Source organism: Anolis sagrei, chromosome 1 (genome assembly GCF_037176765.1).
Source record: "Anolis sagrei isolate rAnoSag1 chromosome 1, rAnoSag1.mat, whole genome shotgun sequence".
NCBI classification, from domain to species: domain Eukaryota; kingdom Metazoa; phylum Chordata; class Lepidosauria; order Squamata; family Dactyloidae; genus Anolis; species Anolis sagrei.
The window spans coordinates 93,030,322-93,056,381 of NC_090021.1; the positions used below are offsets into that span (position 1 = coordinate 93,030,322).

At 40.1% G+C, this 26,060-nt stretch overlaps 1 protein-coding gene across 2 annotated transcripts; it reads right to left on the minus strand.

Moving 5' to 3' along the window:
• Nucleotides 1-2,410: 2,410 nt before the first annotated feature.
• RPF2 (ribosome production factor 2 homolog) lies at nt 2,411-25,062 on the minus strand. 2 transcript variants are annotated; one of them, XM_060753174.2, is made up of 10 exons: nt 24,961-25,062; nt 22,221-22,353; nt 20,865-20,902; nt 19,991-20,030; nt 17,570-17,651; nt 15,552-15,628; nt 13,191-13,290; nt 7,043-7,145; nt 6,391-6,535; nt 2,411-5,499 (listed from the first exon to the last, which is right to left on the minus strand). In XM_060753174.2, exons 1-10 carry the CDS (start codon nt 24,981-24,983, stop codon nt 5,311-5,313), a joined length of 930 nt encoding a protein of 309 aa, XP_060609157.2. In that variant the 5' UTR covers nt 24,984-25,062; the 3' UTR covers nt 2,411-5,310. The 2 variants fall into 2 exon arrangements, with proteins under 2 accessions (XP_060609157.2, XP_060609158.2); XM_060753175.2 differs by lacking the exon at nt 22,221-22,353 and having other exon boundaries at nt 24,961-25,055.
• Nucleotides 25,063-26,060: the final 998 nt, after the last annotated feature.

Sequence of the window (26,060 nt, forward strand, 5' to 3'; positions counted from 1 at the left end):
TCCAACTTGCTCATTTTTGGAAGGGCAGACACATTCACACCATGAAAAATGACCATTTTGTTTGTAAGTCTAGATTTTGTACACGTTAACTGAGGTCACAAGAAGGCAAATCAGCACAGTTAGTTTCACAGAGTCAGCATCATCAGAGTTTTCCTGCACTCTTGGTAGAACTATAACTTATTAAGAGCAGCCTGACCTTGGAAGGCCACCTTATGGCCAGTACCATGCCATTATCCCCAGCCAATGTCCTAGCTCCGGTAGCACAGCAGGTTAAAACCAGCTTCTGCCAACCTAGCAGTTTGAAAACATGCAAAGGTGAGTAGATCAATAGGTACTGCTCTGGTGGGAAGTTAACAGAGCTCCATGCAGTCATACCGGCCAATGACGCTGGAGGCGGTTATGGACAACACCGGCTCTTTTTCTTCTTCTTCTTCTTCTTCTTCTTCTCTCTCTCTCTCTCTATATATATATATATCACTTCCTGTTTCATTCTCATTCTTAACTAGTTGTTTGTAAGTTGGATACCTGTAACTCGGGGAATGCCTGTATGTTATATTTTAACTCAAAAAACAGTTCATCCATGTTTAGAATACCATGTGCAATTATGGTAATCCCATATGAAACATATTATTTTAGAGCTAGGGAAAAGGGCAGGAAATAATACATTATCAACCCTTTGCTTGTGAGGTGAAAGTGGCTGAGGCTTCTAATTTTAGGGGTGGGGGGAATCTAAGAGTTGTAATAATACAGCTTGATAAAATTATGCACAATGGGAAGAAAGTGAGCAAATACATTTCAAATCATAATATTACAATTTTGGGCCAGTAGATAACAACAAAAGGAAAAATTCCACATAATTATATATGGAATATGCAACAATCATTTGCTTGGAGCCAAGCATGTGATTGCACTTAAATTGGTAGCAACAACAGTTCCCATTCAACACAAAACAGCAACATACTGTTGGGACTGATTTCAGCACCGCAGAGCAGGGGAAAGGTTTAAGTTCACCCTTCATGGTCCCAGTATGAGCATTCAGTAAGTCATCCAAAAATAGCCTGATACAGAATGGTTGCTTCTTATATCCCATGACTCACATAATAGAGTACAACATAGATATATGGATGGCATGTGGGAACTAGCAGCAAAAAACATTTAAAAATAAGTTTTGTAACACTAGTCTCTTTCTCTTGTCTCTTTCTCTTTAATACCATGCTTTTTGAAACTACCTCAAACTATTTAAAAACCTTGGACATTATTTTTTAAAGGAATGCATACAAAAGAATAAAACTTTGTTCCCAATCAGTTAGTTCCAGATTTTTTAATCCCCTTTAAAACTGACAGCTAATTTCCTGGCCAGAATCCAATAAAAAGACTTTAAGTGTAGTTCTGCACTAATTTGTGGCTCATTCCATGTCATTATCCATTGGTGTTTCTTTTTCCAGACATACCACATTCTGACATATTAGCATTACAATTTGTTTTGGTGCTTAAGGTTAAAAGTTCACCCTCTTAATACATACATACATACATACATATAATTCCTCCTTCTCTTGAAACAAAACCAAAGCGGCCAAAAGATTTTGGTGCCACTGCCTGCAAAGCTAGTTTGGAATCAATTATGTTAAGAGCTTCGCTCAGCAGGAAACTAGCAAATGAAACCGCTCTTTTCAAGCACGAACAGTTTCCCAATTGCTCCATCACATCTTGGTGTGTACAGATCCACACTCAATGTCCAAATGGTGGTTAATGCACACCGTACTCACGAAAAAGCACACAGGACAGCTGCTTCACTTTCCTAAAAAAGCAGCAACTGTAAACGACTTCCTTTAAAATGATGCATTTATGTCAAATATCTTAGCTGTTTAAAAAATAGACGTGATATTGTGGACAAAGCACATCTTTCATCAGAAATATTTTCCTTTCTCCGCCTGAAGTGCCCATTATCCAAGCTAAACATATAACTGTATCCAGGAAAATCTGAGTGCAATCAGTTTGTTTGAACTCATTCAGTTCATCGCAAGCACATCTAGGTATTTCCTTCCATCTCATTAAACAAGTACATTCACTGCTGCTCACAAAACTGTTCTCATAATTTCTGCATGTGGCCCCTTTGTAATTTTATCTGAGCCGTAAAAGCATCCTATTCATCATGCTTAATAATGGAGAGAAATAATTCCTGTGACAATACACACCAGAAGGGTCGGCTTGTTCAAGAGCATGCTGCCAAAACAGAAGCATTTCAGACTATTGTACCACTATTCACTATATTCCAGCGCAACACACCATAAATGAATTGCTTTCACAATAACATGCCTTAAATATTAACAGAAAATTATAACCATATCAGGATCTCCTCCCTGAACCATATCTTGCAAGGAAGGGGGGCAGCCAGATATTGCACTACAAGTCCTTATAAGCAATAATACACTTTATTTATATTCCACATTATCTCCCTGGAGGGACTCAGAATGGATAACAGGATACACATACAAGGCCTGAAAAAACGAGTCAGCAACCTGGTGTTTATTACTCTGTAACAAGAATTCCAAATATGTTTAGAACCATAAAATAAAAACATCTGAAAATAAAACACACTTTTCATTTAGATAAAGGTCTTGATATGAATTTTGTTAACCAAAGTTTACTTTTCTGCCAATCTATTTAATATTCTGCCTCATAATCCTCCGTTGTCTCGAATTATGATCTATACAAAAGGGATTGTAGAGATTTCAGGTTCAAGTAATCAAAGAAAGGAGAAATGACATTATGGGCTTCAAAACCTGGCTGGTTGCTGCTTGGTGGTATCCTTTGTTGGGAGGTGTTAACTGGCCCTGATTGATTCTTGTCTGGAGTTCCCGTTTTTTTTTAGCGTTGCTTGTTATTTACTGTTGTGATTTTAGTTTTTTTAACACTGGTAGCCAATCAAGGCCAGCTAACACCTCCCAACAAAGGATCTCCCAGGCAGCAACTAGCCAGGCTTTGAAACTGCAAGACCATTAAATGCCAATTAAGGTGGCTAACTGTAACATTCACACTTGCCTCAGACAAAAGTTCTTTCTCCCACCGTAGACATTATTCCTCAGATATAAACCTCACTTGCCTAGTTTCCAACAGACCTTACAAGCTCTGAGGATGCCTGCCATAGATGTGGGCGAAAGGTCAGAAGAGAATGCTTCTGGAGTATGGCCGTACAGCCCAGAAACCTCACAGCAACCCAGTGATTCTGGCCATGAAAGCCTTCGACAACACAAAGTTATTATGGTTTCTCTAAATTCTTTGAGTTGTATTAATAGGCCTGTTGAAGAAATCTTTATTAAATAGGTGAAAATTAGGCACTTGCTGTTCAAGTAAGACTACTACTCAAAAAAGTGATGTGGCAGAGATCACTTTATTGAGAGACAGACTGTTCTCTCTTGAAGTGAGATAGTCTCCTCCAAATTTTGATTGGATCCACGTTTTAAACTATCACTTCTGCCAATAAGTTTAAACTCTGCCTCTTTTCTCTGGAAACTCCCTTCAAAACAGCTTTGCTGAACTCTGGTTACTTTGTGTTTTGTCACAGAATGTTCTGGACAATCAATTACTTCCTTCTAAAAAGTTCTAAAAACTTTTTTAAAAAACTCTGAACAAGTTTCAAAGGACTGACTCATGAAGATATCAAATTATATTCCATTTGATATAATTAAACTCTTTAAAATGGAAGTGCTGCTTCCCTACAGAACACAATTACTCTGACATTTCAAACTATTGATTCACTATGTCTGTTCTGCCCCTGTTCAGTTACACACACCTGATCTAATCTAATATTAACTGTGTTCTGTAAAATAAAGGCAACATAGTTATTTGCTTGGCATGTATAAGCATGTCATTAGCATCGACAGTGAACATTTCTTGGCAATTCAAATGACCAACATAGACATGACAAAATGGACCTGAGAATCCATAAAAACATATGTTGTCGTTCTGGTTGAGCATTTTTGTCTGGAATTCTGAAATTCCCCCAAATTTGACACAGTTCACATAGGGTGGCTGAGATAGTGACACTCTTGCTTTTGTGATGGTTCAACATGTACAGATATTATTTTGTGCAAATAATTATTATAACCATTTTATGAAATTACCTTCAGACTATGTATATAAGGTGTATAAAGGTAAAAGTTTCCCCTTGACATTAAGTCTAGTCGAGTCTGACTTTGGAGAGTCGTGCTCATTTCTATTTCTAAGCTGAAGAGCAGGAGTTGTCCGTAGACACCTCCAAGGTCATGTGGCCAGCATGACTGCGTGGAGCACCATTACCTTCCTGAATAAATGGTACCTGTTGATCTACTCACATTTGCATGTTTTCTAACTGCCGAGTTGGCAGAAGGTGGGGCTAACAGCGGGAGCTCACCTTGCTCCCCGGATATGAACCACTAACTTTTTGGTCAGCAAGTTCACTGCACCACCAGGGGCCCCTAAAGTGTATATGAGACATAAATTAATGTTCGTGTTTAGACCCATCTCCAAGATATCTCAGTATGTACATAGACGCAAATCCAATGAAATCCAAAATTTGAAACAAGTATTTTGGATAAAGGATATGCAATCTGTATATTAATGTTAACAAAAGACAAGAAACACAAAAAATCGACTGGTGCCTCAGTCTGGAAAAAATGACATTTAGAAGTAGTTGCTTTTCTCTGTAATGCCTGAAGTTAAACTGGTGATTTGTTTTTAAGTAAAATGAGCAGACTGAATCCAGTTAAGAAACAATGCAACACACCACTGGAACGTAGAAAAAGTAGGGAACAGAGAAAGAGTTGATCACTTAGAACCACTGCCACCAAATCTGACTGAAAGAGGCCAAAGAAATATGAAACAGCTTGTTCATAGTGAGTTTTTTTAATCTATGTAACCATTGTGAGTTAAATGTGAGCCAATTTCCTGATTCTTTTATTAAGCGGTTTGAATAAATTTAATTGTTTTCCTCAAGAAAACAGGTCACTATTCTCCCACAGGCAAAGTTAAGTATGTGATAATTTAAAATAATAATAATTCCAAAACACTTATGTCAATAGCCATACATCAGTTTTTAAAACAGACACCACATTTTGAAAAGTTGACAATAAGGACTGAGAAAAGAATGAAGAAGAGATGAGGTAATTTACTGGAAACCATTACAGAAGTGATTTGTACGTATTCAAAAATAAAATAAAATCCCAGAATATTAACCAATTCATAGACATTTCCTTCTTTGAAAAAACATCCTAACTTTTTGTAATTAAAAAGTATTACAAGCTCGTGAGTTAAAATCTAGTATGAAGCAACTCAATTGTCCAGTCCAGTCAGTTTTGGTTTCTTTGGATTCTCTTCGCTTTCAGTCTTCTTTTCATTTGGTCTTTTCCTCAAACCTTTCATTTTTCGTGTCTGCAGTTTATTTAGATCTTGTTTCTGCATGTGGATCCGCCCGTATTTTGTACCGAAAACATCATGGGAGATATTTTTCTTCTTCTTTGGCTAGAAATATAAGAAGGCACCATTCAGTTCTCTAGAACAGGGGTGGACAAAGAGTAGCTGCATCAAAAATCCAAAAATGAAGCACAAAACCTTGATCAGCGGGGAAAATGAAGGGAGCACTGGAGAAATGCACCAAGTCTCCAATCAGCCAACCTTAAGAAATGGGCCCACAAAGTGGAGTGCATGACATGTGAGTAGAAGAGAACCTATTACAATGCAGTCTGAGCCCTGCCACATGCACAATGGAGGACCTTCTTATAGCAACACCAGAGGCACTCCAAGAGGACAACTACTGGTCAAAGGACATTTAATACAATGAAATGTTTCTAAACTTTGTGTTTTTTAAAATACATTACAACTGTACCCTTGGTTCGCTACTGATACGATAAATAAAAATAAATCTCCCCGAAGGGACTCGGGCAGCTCACAGAAATACTACCAGTGTTAAACATAAAATAAACAATGCATAATCATAAACGCTATCACAATATAAATATGCAACTGCAACCATACATGAAATGACACATAATAACATTTTTAAAATTCACAAAACGCAGCGATGCCTGTGGATAAAACTGGGAGTCTTAAATTAGCAATCCAAGTGCCAGAGTGAAACAATCACTGAAATACTGAGTGGACTGTTAATATGACAAGGAGAGATAGCCAGTCTGGCCTATACCTTTACTATACCATTGCAACAAGAGTGACTGGTCTCACAAAACCCTCTTATAGTGCCGAGGCAATGGGGATGTTGGGAGGGGAGAGGCTGACTACCCACAAAAGGTGCAACAACAAGCCTCCTGACTACAGTTTCTCCCCCTCCCCCTCCCTCCCCCTGAGTGGAGCCATTCTATGTAGGGCAAATCTGCAAGATAATATCTGTCTACATACCTTAAGAGCTTTTGGCTGCTTTAAAGCTAATTTATAAAGGTCATCTGATGCCAAGTGTGTCCTCCTCATCACCAAGTCTATTGAGGGCCCCATATCTTCAAGTTCAATCCTTGGTATTTTGCAGCCTGATTTTTTCAACAATACTCTTAAAATGACAAAAAAGTTCACATTTTTTAACATGACAAGTTCCTCTTACTGATTATATTCCCCGACCACTCACCCATCCACCCACACATATATAACCTAACCACTGAGCCAACACTCCACTTATCTGCTGAAGTCCATGTAACACAACTCAAAATAAAGCTTATTCCTTGGTAAGGTGCCAAAATATACTTCGTTGATATTAATCAAAGTTTATACATCATAATGTACCAACTCTGATCTTACGCCTTTTCCATCCCCTATTTTATTTATATTGCTCAAAGGAAAAACAAACGTAATTAAAATATTAATCATTCTCTGTTTAAACAAAGGTATGAGATTTTGGTAGATTGCCTAACCACAAATGTGTGGAGTTTTTCTTTCAGGGTGGTCCCTCCCATAACACACTGTAATCTAATCTGAGAAGAACACGTCACACAATTCAATCCTTAGTAAACAAATTACTGCTCCATACAGAGACATAAAACCAACCATCACACAGACTTACTTGTAACTCCTCAGGAAGATTTTTTGGTCCACGGCAGTGAAATGAAGAACATGCTCTAAGCCTGCTAGGCGCACACTGGGCACCACTGGGCCTCTGAAGAAATCTGAAAGCCAGAAAAAGCCATGGCATTATTGTGGCAAGCAGAAATGTAATACAGAAATGTAATACAGTTGGCCTTCCAAATTTGCAGGTTTAACTTTTGCAGATTTGATTAATATGTTTACTCTATATCCTCTAGACCAGTGGTTTCCAACCTGTGGTGCACGGACCACCAGTGGTACCCCAAAACTAAAATATGGTCCGTGACCTCACCTTTACTATACCTTAGCAACAAGAGTGACTGGTCTCACAAAACCCTCTTATAGTGCCGAGGCAACGGGGATGTTGGGAGGGGAGAGGCTGACTACCCACAAAAGGTGCAACAACAAGCCTCCTGACTACAGTTTCTCCCCCTCCCCCTCCCTCCCCCTGAGTGGAGCCATTCTATGTAGGGCCTGGAAGTGGGGACACCTTGGTGTTTTTATTTTTAGGCCTGTTCCTGGGGTTATTTGGGTTGCTGATTCAGAAAATTGCATTGGATAGACCACATCAGGTCTAGATTATTAAATATGGTTTTCTGTGAGTGAGAAGATGGCAACTACTGGATGGTATATGTTCTGTATCAGAAACTAGAGGTGATGTGATCTATCCAATGCAATTTTCTGAATCAGCACCCCCAAATAACCAAACTGATGACGATGCTTTTGTTATTGCCGGATTGATTTTAGATTGTGTCTTGTAATTTGCACCCTGTCCTCTCTATGTTGTACACCGCTGTGAGTCGCCCCCGGGCTGAGAACAGCGGTATATAAGCGCAGTAAATAAATAAATAAATAAATCCAAAGTTGGCCAAAAACTGATTTGTAACCCTTTTGGTACGAATGTTGGAGAGTGGTCCCTGGTCAAAGTGGTCCCTGCTCAAGAAAAGGTTGGGAACCATAGAATGACACTGGAGAACTTAGTGATCCCCAGGAATCCCAAGGCCCTCTAATGCAATTCTATAATGAAGATATAATCTGCTAAAACAGTTGGCTGATATGATTAAACTCTGCATTTTTGAACTTTCCTTGGGGGTGTCATTTCTGAACTTTCCTTGGGGGTGCTAAAGGCTGTCGCAACAATGGCCTACACATCAAAATTTACCATGGGCAGTAACCCTGAACCCAGAGCTCATGAAGAATGATCCTGAAATACAGCTAGGGAATATTTTTATTGGAACCAGTCAAAATGTCACAGAACAGCGAGAAGAGCTCTGGATTTCTCCAGAATGCTTTATTAAGCAAATGAGAGAGGTAGAGGAGGCTGATCTGATGCTGAAGGCACAAAGTCTGCATTCAGTAGCGAGTGACTTAGACTTAAGATGGAGTACAAAAGGAGAGGGTAGAGCTTGGTCCCATTAATTCTTAAGCAGCTTACAATTTACGCCTAGGATTGCTAGGACAAGAAACATACAGTGGGCTGTTCCCCATGTTTTAAAACTATAAAATCCAAATATGACCTGGATCTGTCTCCAATCTTGAGCAAAGCAGAGAAGTTTCTTGCTCAGTAGAAAAAGAAGCAGATGATTTTGATATTAGTAAAGCCGAAAGTTTAAGAAAGTGAACCAGGTATATATATTCAGCAGAAGCAAAACTGCATAGCAATGCTTCGTGCAGGGGTCCTCAAACTTTTTAAACAGAGAGCCAGGTCACAGTCCCTCAAACTGTTGGAGGGCCGGATTATAATTTGGAAAAAAAAGAATGAATTTCTATGAACACTGCACATACCTTATTTGTAGTGCAAGAACACTTAAAAACAATACAATAATTAAAATGCACAATTTTAACAAATATAAACTTATTAGTATTTCAATGGGAAGTGTGGGCCTGCTTTTAGCTGATGAGATAAGATTGTTTTTGTTGTGTGCTTTCAAGTCATTTCAGACTTAGGTTGACCCTGAGTGAGGGCCAGGTAAATGACCTTGGAGGGCCATATCCGGCCTTAGTTTGAGGACCCCTGGCTTAGTGGTTTGATAAATTAAATCTCTAAAATAGTCCTTCTAAAAAGTTGATGGAAAAATATTCTCTTTGACTTTGCTTAACATGTCCTTGGTTTTATGATCCTACAGAAATGAAATGCAGGTGTGCGGAGTGGCCTTCAAACTCAGGTGCCATAAAATATAAGATAGGGAGCATGAGTCAAGCAAAAGTGCTCTCCTGTCAACATGTTTGCACAGTTCAGGATAAAAAACAGTGGTTTAACAGAGCCAGGGTTTACAGGGTAAATTCAATATTCTTCAAGGGATAGAAAAAAACAATGCAGCTATAGAATTACCACTAGGCTGGTCTGACTTCTTTTGTGTATGTATTTCTTCTCACCAAAGAAACCAGAAAATCTGACTTATTATTACGAAGAGTAGACCATGTCACATCCATGCCACCTACATAGGAGTAGAGGCAAAAAAAAGAATGAGCCAATGAGCTGGGATGTGTTCTGACAACGTCTGGCCAGATTTGTAATACACGGTTGCATGGAAAATACGCACACAAGGCTCTGAACAATACTGTCGGCCAAGAACACAGGAGGAATGTGGCCTTGAATCAAAGTACAAGGCATGTTAATAAAAAAAAGAATCAATACTAAAACTAGAGAAGCACTTTGAATCGCTCGGCGCTCCTTGTATTTTGTGTTAAAATGCATGCTTAGGAGACAAGTATGTAGCTTTCTAAAATGTAGAACAGCATACATACAGGTTGTTAAAATATAGATGTAAAGGAGCCAGATTAATTCTTGCGTAGGCAGCACAAACCTATGAACTCATTTCCCAGCCCCATACCTTGTCAACAATAAAGTCACATGGTTCCGGCAAATGGGCAAACTTCAAACAGGGATTGAAGCTTCCAAGTCAACAAATCCCAGCTGTTTACTAAGAGACCTGAGGCTGTCACATAACTTGGGAAATAGGCTGCATGTGACCATTGATGTTCTCCTTGGCTAATGCAGAATAGCGTATTTAAAGAGCTGCCTTGATTTTTTAAGCAAAAGCACACAATAATAATAATAATAATAATAATAATAATAATCTTTTTCCAACCAAGTATAACTTAACAGTATTCAAACCATAACAAATCAAGATGAAATTAGCTCACTATTTCAAATGCTTGCTCCAACATTTGCTCTGTGTTTACAATTCACTCAAAGCAGTGGATGGTCCACAAGAATTAAAATATGGTCCGTGAAACATTTAAAATTTTAAACCTTTATTCATTTTAATTAATCCGTTGCTACACGGGTGATGTCAGTGAATAGAACATCAGGCAAGATCAGGAGGCCGGGGGAGGGTAAGCGATTGACGTCACGTACTCACACCACCCAGTCAGTCGCACACATTTTTTATTTTTTATACTAAATTTTGAGGAACCGCCTTGTGCTATCTTATGCTCTTCTCCACAACTTATTTATGCGAACAAGGGTTTTCTGCTTTGCTGGTAATTAAAAACAAATCCAGGAATTGATTGAAAGTATGTATGCAGCTTTGGCCAATAATATTAGCCCCAGGATTACCCCAACTTGTAAAGAAGATGCAAACTCAAAAATCACATTCATGCAAAATGAATATAATTTTCTATTAAAAATGTTATTTTTTATATTATAACAGTACTCTTAATTCATGTTACTATTGAGTTTAACTTATATGTTAAAAGTTTTGATTCAAGTTTACTTTCAGATTAATACAGCTTATTATTCTTGAACCTTGTGGTCCCTGCTAACAACAACAAACAAAATCAAAGTGATCCCTGGTCAATAAAAAGTTGGGAATCACTTACTCAAAAGGGACACTCAATAACCAATTATGGGAGCCCCCAGTGGCACAATGGGTTAAACCTTTGTGCCGGCAGGACTGTTGACCGACAGGTCAGCAGTTCAAATCTGGGGAGAGCAGGTTGAGCTCCCTCTGTCAGCTCCAGCTCCCCATGCAGGGACATGACAGAAGGTAAAAACATCAACCATCCAGATGTCCCCTGAGCAACATCTTTGCAGATGACCAATTTCCTCACACCAGAAGCGACTTGCAGTTTCTCAAGTCACTCCTGACATGAAAAAAAAACCAAGTCGATGACACATTTGATTAAGCATCTGAGGGGGAAAAGGAAGGGGCCTAAGGCTATTAGGAATGGTGGGAGTTAGAGTCCAAAACACCCAGAGGGTTGAAGTTTGCCCATGCCTGGTCTAGACACAGAAATACTGGATGCACTCCTCAGAAGAAACTCTTCTTCTGAGGAGTGTGAATGTCCAGGGCTCCTTCTACACTGCCATATAATCCAGTTCAAAGCAGACAATCTGGAATTTATATGGCAGTGTAGATGGGGCCTAGGGTTGTACAAATACACTCAACTGCCACACCACTTAATCTTTTCTTTAAAAAAGCTTCTGACATTCATCCAAATTTCAAATCCCTTTCCAGCCCATTGACCTCGTTGCCCTAATTCCCTTCCTTCTCATCTATGTCTCATCTATGTCCTTCCAATAGGACCGTCCAGATCTTAAATTCCTTTCCAACCCTTCAATCTCCAGCTCCTGTCCTTCTAATAGTGCCAGCCAGCTTTTAAACCTATTTACAGTCCATCTATCTCAATTTTCTAGCTGGCATTATTGGAAGAACAAGAGATTTAGACATAGTCTGGAAAGAGTATAAAATCTGGATGCTGGTGTTAGAAAGACAGGAATCTATGGGAAGAAAATGGGGGAAAAAGAAGTGGGGTGAAGAGGTCAATAAGTTTAAAAGGGGTTTAAAATTTGGCCAACACGATTGGAAGGACAGACAATTGAGATTGATGGGCTGGAAGGCATTCAAATCTGGCTGGCTGTTGGAAGGACATGATATTGAGGGGAGGTGAATTGGGGTGAGAAGCTTGATATGATAGAGAGAATTAAAATTATAAATAATCAGAAATTATAACTGCACCAAACCTTCAAACTAGGCACCCGAATGATAGTATTTTACACATGTTAGCAAAACTGAATTATTACAAATTTAGTCTACATTTTCCCAACAGTGCAGTGAATTGCAGAATAAGACTCGTCCTGGCTGCACTTCAAAGCAACATGAACCACACTCAAAACAGTGGCCTCCTGTTCAAATCACTGACCAAATCTGCACCATACTGTAACAGCGAGCTATTCTCAGACAATGTACCAAGCCTTGATCTTTATCTTGAGCCACTTCTATTTTTGCCTGAACATCTACTCCTTTATCTTGGGGCAGCTTGCCCTCATCAACCCACTCCTTCCACCCACAACAGCAGGCTCAGGAACAAAAGTAAAAACCTGGCTGTGGGATTAGGCTTTTGGAGAATAGTGCCGTGCAATAACCAATTTGGAATATGTGCAATGACTATGGAACAGGTTGCGTTACAATTATGGACAATGTGATTTTAATATTGAATGAAATGTATTTGAATGCCCTGGTGGTGCAGTGGATTAAACCACTGAGTTGCTGAATGTGCTGACTGAAAGGTTGGTGATTCAAATCCAGGGAGCGGGGTGAACTCCCGCTGTTAGCCCCAGCTTCTGTCAGCCTAGCAGTTTGAAAACATACAAATTTGAGTAGATCAACAGGTATCGCTCTGGTGGGAAGGTAATGACGCTCCATGCAGTCATACCAGCCACATGGCCTTGGATGCGTCTATGGACAACGCTGGTTCTTTGGCTTAGATATGGAGATGAGCCCCACCCCCCAGAGTCAGACACGACTAAATGTGAGGGGAAACCTTTACCTTTTATATATTAATTTTCATTTAATTTAATATTATCTTAATGTTATTGGAATTATATGTGTTTTAATGCATTGAATAATTGCCTATATATAAGCCACCTTGAATCCCCTTCAGGGTAGAGAAAGACGGTGTATAAATAGGGTAAATAAATAAATAAAAGACAGCATGTAAGAAAATAAGCATTTCAACAAGGCAAGGCTCTTGACTTAACTTTTCTTGAGTGACATTTTCACCTTTTTTACTCCCAGGAGAGGGGTAAATGTCAACCAATAGCACAAAATGTAAAGGTTCTGTACATGCAACTGCTCCTATCACGTTCTGCTACCGAGAAACGGAAACTTTAGAAGACTTACCAATGAGAAGGCTTCTTAATCGCCTGTGTTCTTCACTGATGTCAAAAGCGTCACCCGCAAAGATCAACATGGGTTTTGTTCCTTCAGGGCACTTGCTGTTCTGTTATATATTTTACAGCATTAAATCAAAGAAATTGATGAAGGTGAAAGGTAAAAGGTGAAAGAAGCATGGATTAACTTGGGAAAAAAGCAACTTTTTCGTATCAGGAGTAACTTGAGAAACTGCAAGTCGCTTCTGGCGTGAGAAAATTGACTGTCTACAAGGACATTGACCAGGTGATGCCCAGCTGTTTTACCATCCTGTGGGAGGCTTCTCTCATGTCCCCACAAGAGAAGCTGGAGCTGACAAACAGGAGCTCACCCCTACTTCCCAGATTCGAACTGCTGACCTTTCAGTCGGCAGTTCAGCCAGCACAAGGGTTTAACCCATTTTGCTTCCCGGGGCTACAAGCAGCAACTTTAAAGGAATTATGATAAGTTTCAAAATCCTTAATAGAGCCCATTTACTGCATTTCCCATATTATTTACAAAGTACAATACACATAAACACTAGAGGATAGAGGTGAAGTTTGCTCATTTAAGCGCCATGCAAATATCTTTCCATTTTCCCTGGCTTTTGACTTCCAACTCCTTCTGCCCTCAAATGTGGTCATTGTTAGTACTACCTTCACTGTTTGTAACTGAGTGTTTTCAGTTTCTACAAACCACCCTGAATTTTGGTCCGAATGATTCTATAGAACATTCTAAATAAACAATGTCCAATGAGATTTCTTTTTGAGAATGTACTCCTTTTTCCCCTAATCTCAATTCTGAATACAGCATCTAGCCAATCTATTGTTCTGATAGAAATGCTAGGTAAATGTAAATGTTTCCCCTTGACATTAAGTCTATTCGACTCCTACTCTGAGGAGTGGTGCTCATCTCCAGTTCTAAGCCGAAGAGTCAGCGTTGCCCATAGACTCCTCCTAGGTCATGTGGCCGGCATGACTGCATGGAGCACTATTGCCTTCCCACCAAAGCGGTACCTATCCACTCACATTTGGATGTTTTCAAACTGTTAGGTTGGCAGAAGATGGGGCAACGTAAGGAGTCACCCCATCCCACAGATCTGAACCACCGATCTTCCTGTCAACAAATCCATAGCTTAGCAGTTTAATCCGCTGCACCACCACTGTCTAATAGATTGGACTATTGCAATGCATTCTACATGGGGCTATCCTTGAAGACAGCCTGGAAACTTCAACTGGTCCAATGTTCGGCAGCCAGACTGTTAACCGGAGTGAATTGCAGGGAGTGGTCTACCCCCCTGTTTAAGGAGCTCCATTAGCTACCGTTCCTTTTCCGGTCCCAATTCAAGGTACAGGTTATCACCTATAAAGCCCTAAATGGTTCGGGACCCGCATACCTCTGTGACCGTATCTCTCTATAAACATGCTCGATCTCTTCAGTCTTCTGGGGAAGCCCTCCTCTCACTCCCCCCTCCATCACAAGTTCGTCTTGTGGGGACGAGGGAGAGAGCCTTCTCTGTTGTGGCCCCGCGACTCTGGAATTCACTCCCAAATGAGATTAGGCAAGCCCCTACCCTGGCAGCCTTCAAGAAAGACTTAAAAACTTGGCTCTTCCGATGTGCTTTTGGTGAGTGAAGATATATCTCATACATTGTGTGTCCCAATTTCAGTTTCTGCCTTCAAGATGCACTCTTCCCCCTTAATGAAGGCCTACCTCTTTCTTTGTCCCTCTGAGCTCCTCCCTCAGTAAGACATTATTCCCCAGACACACATTCCTCTTATCTCACCCAGGGTTTTACCAATTTTCTAAATTTTATTCTTAGCACATTTAGCCCGCCCCGTGTTTCATCTCTCTATCATGTTATTTTGAGACTGATTATTTTAATTTGTCATTTCGTGTGTTTATTTTGATGCTATTTTGTTTCTTTGAATTTTGTTTTGTTGTATTGTTATTTTTGGGCTTGGCCTCATGTTAGCCGCTCCGAGTCCCCTTTGGGGAAATGGTAGTATTATTATTATTATTATTATTATTTGAAACATAACAAGATGAGACCACAGCATACAAGATCACTCTGCTGGCTGTTGTATTGGATCACACATTGGACATTTCCCAAGTGTCTAGGACTGTGTGATGCATCAGTGAATAATGCGTGCAGATCCCAGTAGGGTGGCCTTTTGCAGCTGGCAGATGGTAATCTTGTCAGCGCCGATTGTGTTTAAGTGCAGGCCAAGGTCTTTAGGCACTGCACCCAGTGTGCCGATCACCACTGGGACCACCTTTACTGGTTTGTGCCAGTGTCTTTATCATCATCATAATCATCAGAAATGCTAGTGCAATTGAAAAGCATCTTACCTTGATATCCTTCAGCGCTACAAACTTTTCAATGCCCAGTTCAATCATATCAAGCACATGATAATCGTACATGCGACCTAAAGAAGAAAAGGAAAGAAAATAATGAGTAAAAGTCAGATTTTGCTATTGAGCAGGTGTGATTAGCACAGTATGACATTTTAGAAACAGATGGGCTGCGAGGTCATAAGGGATTTACAGCATGCTTAAAAGGTACAATTTGAACAGATGCAGGTGCTGCCACCTAACCAGTCACCTTTTGTAGATAAAAGCTCATTCATCTACATTAACCATGCATGAATTACCTTGACCTTCACATTTATTTTCATGAGAAAGAAATCCTGGCATGCCAGGTATATTAAATACAAGCAGACCTTTATCCACCTGGCAGACTCTCTCTGTATGTAATCTAGATTTCCTCCAAGGTTGTGGCTCAGTTCCAAACAAACTTACAATTTGAACACAACCAAATGGAAAAACATCGTAAAAATGAGAAAGGTTAAAGAAACAAGAAAGTGCAATAGGTCACCAAAACTCCACAAAACAAACCTTTTTTTATCCTGTCATTGTTCTTTTTTGTTTGCTGGATTTTCTGGAGTTTTACAAGTCATCAATTTACAGCTAACCTACAACTTCGTACATCGCCTTCCTTTGTGTGGAGGGAAGGACAATACAAAGCTTGCCTCTGCCCTCTGGTGGGCATTCCTCCACTCAATTCTTCTGTCTCAAAATAATTTCCTTTTCGATTGACATGTAAAAGTAAAGCAATGATCCTCTGTCTTTGGTTCTCCAGATATTTTGGGCATTGTTTCCCAGAAGCCCCAGCTTTTGGGAGACATTTTAGGAAATGACATTCAAAACGACTAAAGGCCGAGGACCAGAATGTTATGGATATATATGGATACATATGTATATCCACAGCTTTGTGGATATAGAGCCCCATGTGGCACAGTGGGTTAAACTGCTGAGCTGTTGAACTTGCTGACCAAAAGGTCAGCAGTTCGAATCCCGGGAGCAGGGGTAAGCTCCTGTTGTTAGCCCCAGCTTCCGTCAACCAAGCAGTTTGAAAACTTGCAAATGTGAGTAGATTAATAGGTACCGCTCCGGCAGGAAGGTAACAGCACTCTATATAGTCATGCTGGCCACATGACCTTGGAGGTGTCCATGGACAATGTCGGCTCTGCGGCTTGGAAATGGAGATGACCACCACGCCCAGAATCGGACACGACTAGACTTAATGTTAAGGAGAAACCTTGACCTTTACTATGGATACACATTTTCTGAGTACACATTCTACACAAATAGTTACACAAATAGTATGTTCTTTTTCTCAATGTCAAAAATGCTAGCAAGTACAACCTTCTGAATTACATTATCCGCTTTCGCGGGGCAGGGTGGGTAGGAACAAGTTAGAATAAGACAAAAATCCTACTTATGATACAGGAATGAGAGCCAAGAGCTGGTGCAATATAGCGCTTTGAGCACAGAATCAGAGTTGGAAAAGATCACAAGAACCATCTAGTCCAACCCCCTGCTATAAAGGAACACAGAATCAAAGCACCTCCGATTGAGGGACACCCAGCCTCTGCTTAAAAATCTCACCACCCTTTGTGGCAGTATATTCTACTGCTGAACAGCTCTTGCTGTTAAAAAAGGTTATTCCTAATGTTTAGGTGGAATCTTTTTTTCCCTGCAGTTTGAATCCATGGCTCCATTGTGTCCTAGTTTCCAGAGCAGCAGAAAACAATACTGTCCCCGGGTTGTTGTAGGTTTTTTCGGGCTATATGGTCATGTTCTAGAGGCATTCTGACGTTTCGCCTGCATCTATGGCAAGCAACCTCAGAGGTAGTGAGGTTTCTACAACAACCCAGTGATTCTGGCTGTGAAAGCCTTCGACAATACAATATTGTCCCTTTCTCACTATGACATCCTTTCAAATATTTAAACATGGTCTCTTCCAACTCTGATTCTCTGATTTCATTTCAGATAGATTTCTTCCAACACATTATTTATCACTTTACCTATTATCAGGTTATTAGGCCTCTTCTTGTTATGTGATCCAAACATGAACAAAGAGCAATCAGACTTCTTGGAAAAAAATTCCTTAAAAAAAGAATTCAATTTTAAATTATTGTGGATGCCTTGCAAAGAATAAATAACACAGAAAGCTTGGGTTGTTGTGAGTTTTCTGGGCTGTATGGCTATGTTCTAGAAGCATTGTCTCCTGGCGTTTCGCCCACATCTATGGCAGGCATCCTTGGAGGTTGTGAGGTCTGTAAGAAACTAGGTAAGTGGGGTTTATATATCTGAGAAATGTCCAGAGTGGGAGAAAGAAAGGCCATTAAATGCTAATCAAGGAGACCAATTGCAACATTCAACCTTGCCTTAAGCAGACAAGAGTTCTTTCTCCAACCCTGGACATTCCACAGATATATAAACTTCACGTGCCCAGTTTCCAACAGACCCCACAACCTCTAAGGATGCCTGTCACAGATGTGGGTGAAACATCAGGAGATAATGCTTCTGGAACATGGCCACACAGCCTAGAAAACTTACAGCAACCCAGTGATTCCGGCCATGAAAGCCTTTGACAAAACAGAAAGCTTATTTCAGTGTTCAGTGCCCTCCTATTGAACCGCTTTAAACTTAGCAAAAAGAGGGTTCCCCATCAACTTCTCATAATTATTCTGATCTTTTGTTTTAGTTTATAGTTTAACTTTCCCTTTTGAGACACAATATCCTTATTTCCTTTTCAAATGTACCTTTCAAATTTCCATCTTCCCTTAATTTAAGAAGCATTAATCTAGAATATTGCTTCTTAAACTGTGGGTCCTGAATGCAAATGCAAATGAAGTCCCTTTAGCTCAATGTTGGGGTACCAAAATTTCTGGAAACAGTAGGTTACTGAATACCGCTAATTTACACAAATTTGTTAGCAACAACCTTTAATAATAATAATAATAATAATAATAATAATAATCCCGCAAAGGTAATGGAAAATGATCATGCAAAAATACTGTGGGACTTTCGAATCCAGACTGACAAAGTTTGGGAACACAACACGCCAGACATCACAATTGTGGAAAAGAAAAATGTCTGGATTATTGATGTTGCCATACCAGGTGACAGTCACATTGAAGAAAAACAACAGGAAAAAACTCAGCCACTATCAAGACCTCAAAGTCGAACTGCAAAGGCTCTGGCATAAACCAGTACAGGTGGTCTCACTGGTACATTGGTGCACTGGGTGCCGTGCCAAAAGATCTCAGCCAGCATTTGGAAACAATAAACATCAACAAAATCACGATCTGTCAACTGCAAAAGGCCACCTTACTTGGATCTGCGCGCATCATTCGAAAATACATCACACAGTCCTAGACGCTTGAGAAGTGTTCGACTTGTGATTTTGTGATACGAAATCCAGCATATAGATCTTGTTTGCTGTAACATACTGTGCCTTTGTGTCAATAATAATAATAATAGCTTTATGACCTGCTAGGTCAGGTAGGTTTGTTTGTTTGGTTGAATACACTCACTTACAGCCTTACTTAGATCAAAAATATCAGATCAAAAATATCTAATGTAGGCAACAAAGCAATGTTCCATAGTTTGCTTTGCTGCCTAATATAGGTTATTTTGGTTTATCAACACTCTTCAATTCTGGACATGAGTCAAGCTAGAAATCAAAAGAAAAGAGGACATAGTTCCTTTGTAACTCTAAATGCAAAATGACCACAATATAGACCTCAACCAGAACAGCCTTATGAAAACCATTGTTTCATTTAGCAAGGTTTTCATCAAAATACTCCATTTAACATTAATAATATGTTACCATTCATCACAGAAGCTGATCTTAAATTTTGTCACTTGCAATAACATGTAACCAGCCTCCAGTATTAAGGAAATGAATCTGAAATATCCTGTCTCAACAGTTCTGCCTAAAAGCAAAGGAAATAAAGAAAAGCCACAATACCCATTTTACCAAAATCTTATGGCCAAGTTTGGACATCATACTAAACCTGAGTTTGGCAAGGTGAGAAGGAGCTATAGCAGACATGGGAAAACTTCAGCCCTCCAGGTGTTTTGGACTTCAACTCCCACAATTCCTAACAGCTGATCATCACAGGGACAAAGTATGAGGTGATTTTTTCAGAATAGGGGCACAGACAGCCAAAAAAACACCCAAAACTCCACAGGGGTATTCACCCTTCCCTATGCTACCCAAAGCTCTCTCTCTCTATATATGTTTTGCTGGAGTTACACTTAACATGTACCTGTTTTGACTTACAAACAAATCCAACTTTAAGAACAAACCTGCAGGCCCTATCTTTGTCACTTGGGGATTGTCTGTATTTCAGCTTTCTCTTCTTTATATTTTTTAACTGCTGTTTTAGTTTTACAGATATAAGACAGTTCATTTTTCCAAGTTTTTTTTTACTCACCATTGAAGTTTGATCTTCAAAGGGTCTTGTAATATTTTTTCTAAAGAGAAGAGAAAGTTTTGATTTTATTGAAACTTACATATCTTATATGAGAAATATATGAGCTCCACATTTAAATCTTAATCCCGTTATACAGTAACCCTGACAATCAGGTGTTGTTGGACTCCAGTTCTCAGCAATCCCCACTGCTGGCTATGGCTGCGCAGACTGAAAGTTCAACAAGACTTAGAGGATCCTAGAGATCTCAGCCTGCACATAAATGTGTCAATTATGTAATATAACCCTTGTGCTGAATAGTGACGTAGTACAACTGAATGCAAATGTAGAAATTCAAACAAGTGCACATGTGCATTTGAAAACACAACTTACACAATGTTCAATTGAATGTGAATATTCTACACTGGACAGAAATGTTGTTTTTTTAAATCATGTCCGAAGTAACTTGAGAAACTGCAAGTCGCTTCTGATGTGAGAGAATTGGCAGTCCGCAGAGATGTTGCCCAGGGGACGCCTGTGGTAGGCTTCTCTCATGTCCCCGCATGGGACGCTGAAGCTGACAAACAGAGCTCACCCCATCTCGCGAATTCGAACCACCAACCTTCAGGTCAGCAGTTCAGTGGTGGTGCAACTCCATAACTGAATTTATATATGTGAAAAATATCCATAGTTGAACTCCATAGTTGAATTTGCATATGTTAAAATATCAATAGGATTCCTGCTGATATCATCATTGCAAGAATGTAACACTATTTATTTTACTTCAGTGCAGGCTTACTATCTCCAACAACATCATATTATACTCTTTATATTAACAGAAAACTGTTACATCCATGGAAAGCAAGATCTTATTTTATCTGAAGAAAAGAACACTTACCTCTTATATAGCACAGCAAATGGCTTTTTCAAAGAATACTGTGAAAAAGGTTAAAGACAGAAATTCAGTGAAGCACTGTACATCTACTTCACTAGCTGCCAATTTGCTACTGGGCACAATTCAAAGTGCTGGCTTTAGCCTACAAAACCCTAAACGGTTCTGGCCCAGCTTACGTGTCTGAATGTATCTCTCTCTATGAACCATCTAGGAACTTAAAATAGTCTGGGGAGGCCCTGCTCTTGATCCTGCCTTCCTCGCAGGCACGTCTGGCAGGGACGAGAGACAAGGCCTTCTCAGTGGTGGCCACTCGGAACTTCCGAAAAAAGTAAAAACCTGACTCTTTGAATAAGCCTTTGGAAATGCAGTGCAATAAACAAACACAGAATTATGTAAGTTTGAAACATGGAACGGCTTAGACAATGATACTGGAATGTGAGATTAACAGGAAGACATTGGTTATTATATGTTTTTAATGGTTTTTGTATTGTATTGATTTTATATTGATTTTATAATGCTGTTTAAAATGTTTAATTGTACATGTTGCCAATTTGTAAGCCGCCTTGAATAGCCTTCTGACTTGAGAAAGGTGGGATAGAAATATTGTAAATATATAAATAAATCTATTCTCTTTAAATACATGGTAATAGATTTGCATGCCAGCAAAAAGTGCTAGTCCTGTTTTGCTCCCTCAAAACAGACAGCAATTGAAATTTCTGCTGCAAATAGGCAAGGTATAAAACATCCAATGCCTCAGAAGTGCATCTTGAATTTTCCTAGTTAAACCAGTTAACATTCACCACAGGGGCCAATGACTATAAACTTTACAACTTCTCCCAGATTTGCTGAATTATTCCCATCAATCAGAATTCCTCCTCTTTGATCCAGAACAATTCCCACCAATATAGAATGCATGTTCGCTCAATATTTTAAAAGGGCCCAATTATATAAGTGTATAAGTTTAAAAGACCCCAGATATATAAGTATATTAAATAGGTATAAAAATCAAACATATATTGAAAAGAGACCACCATTTGCAAGGCTTGCTAAACAGGCTGATTTTTCTTTTTTTTGTGGAATACAGCCAAAGCATTTTCTGCAGAGTCCATTGTAAAACAGTGCATGTAGTTGCTAACAGATTTGTGTAAATGACTGGAGAAACCTTTCACTGTTTCAAAATTTTTCGTGACCCCAGCAATTAGCTAAGGGGACGCTATTTAAGGTTGGGACCCACAGTCCCAACCTTAAGAAACAGTGCTCTAGGGGGCTAAAGTTTGAGAATCAGTACTTTAAATCACCTTTCTATGTAACACAACAGAACATAGCCCCAGCTCCACAAATATTCCCAAACATACTTACAATGTCTTTTAGTACTTCGGTGATGGTTGTATTTGCATTTCCACCTTTTATGAGCATAGCATTCTTGGTATTTTCTGTCAGCTTTGGCTCCCTTTTTTCAAGAAACCTTTTTGCCCTCTTGGTTTTGGGTTTTCTGCCATGAGAATATTATTGTCACAATGTTAACTTTCACCAAGTATTTGAATGTACTTACAGTCAGTCCTTGAGTTACAAACATTGAGAACAGAGGTGAGACAACAGGAAGTGGAAGAAATCTACCCCTCGGAAGGAAATCCACTCCTGGAAGAGTTGTCATGGGGAAAAGGTGTCTCCACTGAAGCTTTCTCACCAATCCTTGTTTCCAAAACAAACCACATTTTTCAAAATCCAATTATCACAGGGACAAAAAGTGAGATGAAAACTTTCCAACAGTAGCAAGACAGCAAAGCAAACACCACAGGGGTATTAACCCTTCCCTATCCTTTCCAAAACTTAAAAAAATGGCTGGAATTACACTTTTTAAAAATTGCTTGTTCTGATTTAGACACAGATTCAACTTAAGAACAAACCTACAGAACCTGTCTTGTTTGTAACCTGGGGACTGCCTGTTTTCATTTACTTCTGTATTGACTGCTCCCACGGGAAGGTAACAGTGCTCCATGCAGTCATGCTGACCACATGACCTTGGAGGTGTCTACAGACAATGCCGGCTCTTCGGCTTAGAAATGGAGATGAGCATCAACCCCCAGAGTCGGACACGACTGCCCTTAATGTCAAGGGAAAACCTTTATCTTTACCTATTGACCAGTTTTTCTCCTAATCGACACCAAAGGCAGTTTGCAACCTGACTGACATTTTGGCTAATGTTCCTTGTAGATGTGTTTGTCCCTTCCAGTTACCTTCATCATGGTTATTTTCACAAAAATATAACTATTTTTCATATAACTATTCCAAAAACGCTGGTTTTGGGGTGGCTCACAAAACAAATTCATCCCTCGGTCAACAGCTGGCATACTAAAGGCGATAGATTTTGGAAGTTAAGCAGGGCTCAGCCTTGGATGGGAGACCACCGAAGACTGCTGTAGGGCTGTGTTTCAGAGGAAGGGATATTCTTCTGAATATTCTGCCTAAGAAAACCCCATGAAATGAATGGGGCTTCCACAAGTGGATAAGCAACTTGAAAGCAAGCACATATCTGGATGTATGTATATGTTGTGGTTGTTCATTTGTTCAGTCACTTCCAACTCTTCGTGACCTCATGGACCTCATGGTTAAACAGAGGCTGGATGGCCATCTGTCAGGGGTGATTTGAATACAATATTCCTGCTTCTTGGCAGGGGGTTGGACTGGATGGCCCATGAGGTCTCTTCCAACTCTTTGATTCTATGACCAGCCCACGCCAGAGCTCCCTGTCAGCTGTCACCACCCCCAGCTCCTTCAAGGTCAAGCTAGTCACTTCAAGGACCCCATTCATCCATCTTGCCCTTGGTTGGCCCCTCTTCCTTTTTCCTTCCATTTTCCCCAGTATCAATGTCTTCTCTAAGCTTTCCTGACTTCTCATGATGTGGCCAAAGTACTTCATCTTTGTCTCTAATATCCTTCCCTCCAATGAGCAGTAGGGGTTTATTTCCTGAAGTATGGACTGGTTGGATCTTCTTGCGGTCCAAGGCACTCTCAGAACTTTCCTCCAGCACCACAGTTCAAAAGCATCTGTCTTCCTTCGCTCAGCCTTCCCTAAGGTCCAGCTCTCACATCCATAGGTGACTACGGTGAATATCATTGCTTTACCTATGCGGATCTTTGTTGCCAGTGTGATGTCTCTACTCTTTACTATTTTATCGAGATTAGTCATTGCTCTCCTCCCAAGAAATAAGTGTCTTCTGATTTCCTGGCTGCAGTCTGCGTCTGCAGTAATCTTTCCAACTAGAAATACAATGTCTGTCACTGCCTCCACGTTTTCTCCTTCCATTTGCCAGTTATCAATCAATCTGGTTGCCACAATCTTGTTTTTTTTTATGTTTAACTGCAACCCAGCTTTTGCGCTTTCTTCTTTCACCTTGATTAGAAGGCTCCTCAGCTCCTCCTCGCTTTCGGCTATCAAAGTGGTATCATCTGCATATCTAAGGTTGTTAATGTTTCTTCCAGCAATTTTCACCCCAGCCTTGTATTTATCAACCCCTGCATATTGTATGATGTATTCTGCATACAAGTTGAATAGGTTGTGTGAGAGTATACAACTCTGCCGTACGCCTTTCCCAATCTTGAACCAGTCTGTTGTTCCAGGGTCAGTTCTTACTCTTGCTACTTGCTCCTTATACAGATTCCTCAGGAGAAAGACAAGGTGATTTGGGATGCCCATACCACCAAGAACTTGCCACAATTTATTATGACATACATATATCTCTGGAAGCAGACTCGAGTCCTATTTTAAAGACAGCATATAAATACATGAAATAACTAAATTTAAAGTAAACAAACAACCCAAAGTTCAATGTGACACAAGCACAGGCCTGGTCAAACTTGGGCCCTCTCTCCAGGTGTTTTGGACTCCAACTCCCATCATTCCTAACAGCCTCAGGCCCCTTCCTTTTCCCCCTCAGCCGCTTAAGCGGCTTAAGCCGCTTTTCCCCCTCAGCTTAAGCGGCTGAGGGGGAAAAGGAAGGGGCCTGAGGCTGTTAGGAATGATGGGAGTTGGAGTCCAAAACACCTGGAGAGAGGGCCCAAGTTTGACCAGGCCTACACAAGCAACGGTGAGACTCACTCTACTCGATCCAACGCCTCCATGCCTGAAACTTCTGCTGCCTCCACGTGGGACCATTAAACAAGTACTCCGGAAATGTAGCTTTTTGTGTCGTCACATCCGGAACGTGAACGTAGAGATAGGAAAATCTCAGCTCCTCGCAACTTGGATTCTAACCCCCTCCCCCCCTTTGCAACACATTTACACTCCTGCCTCTATATCGTAAACTGTATCCACATCCGAGAGTCCAATCTGGACTCCAAGAAAGGGTCTCTGTTAAGATAGCACCGCACTTCTGTTCAGCACAGTTCAGACTCTCCTTTTCCAAACAAGGCGGCATCCGAAAGGAAACCTGAACTATCGGTTGAAAATGGTCACTTTTTACCTCTAGAAAAAATGCGGGGCTATGGAGACGAACACGTCATAGAGTAGAGTTCGAAGTAGACTTATCAACACTTCCGGTATTGAATTGACATTCGAAGGATGCTTACAGTAAGCCTTCCATCAGGTATTAAGAGCATAATTACCTGGAAGCAAGTCCTGTTAAACTCCGTGGGACTTATCTCTTAAGTAGACATCTATGAAATTGGCTGGTAAACAATGTGACAGAAAACAAGAGAAAAGCACACAGCCCTATATCACAGAATATCAAGGCACAACATTGCACAATATCTGCTTTGAACTGGAATGTATGGCACTGTGGACTCTAATAATAATAATAATAATAATAATAATAATAATAATAATAATGGGGTTGTTGTAGGTTTTTCAGGCTATATGGCCATGGTCAAGCCATTATATGCTAATCAAGGTGTCAGTTAAAACAGTCACACCTAGCTCCAGCAGACAAGAGTCCTTTGTCCCACCCTGGTTATTCCACAGATATATAAACTCCCTTTTCCTAGTTCCAACAGACCTCACTACCTCTGAGGATGCTTGCCATAGATGCAGGCGAAACGTCAGGAGAGAATGTCTCTAGACCATGGCCATATAGCCCAAAAAGACCTACAACAACCCAATAATAATAATACTTTATTTATTCCCCGCTACCATCTCCCCAAGGGTCTCGGTGCGGCTTACATGAGGCCGAGCCCACAATACATCAATAATAAAAATAATAA

Coding starts and splice junctions, on each gene's coding strand:
- RPF2 (XM_060753174.2), bottom strand. CDS start 24,983: ATGGAGGCGTTGGATCGAGTAGA. Junction 22,354..24,960: donor GAGGCGTTGGATCGAGTAGA/GTGAGTCTCACC, acceptor TTCTCATGGCAG/AAAACCCAAAACCAAGAGGG. Junction 17,652..19,990: donor TTGAAGATCAAACTTCAATG/GTGAGTAAAAAA, acceptor TCTTTTTTTAAG/GAATTTTTTTCCAAGAAGTC.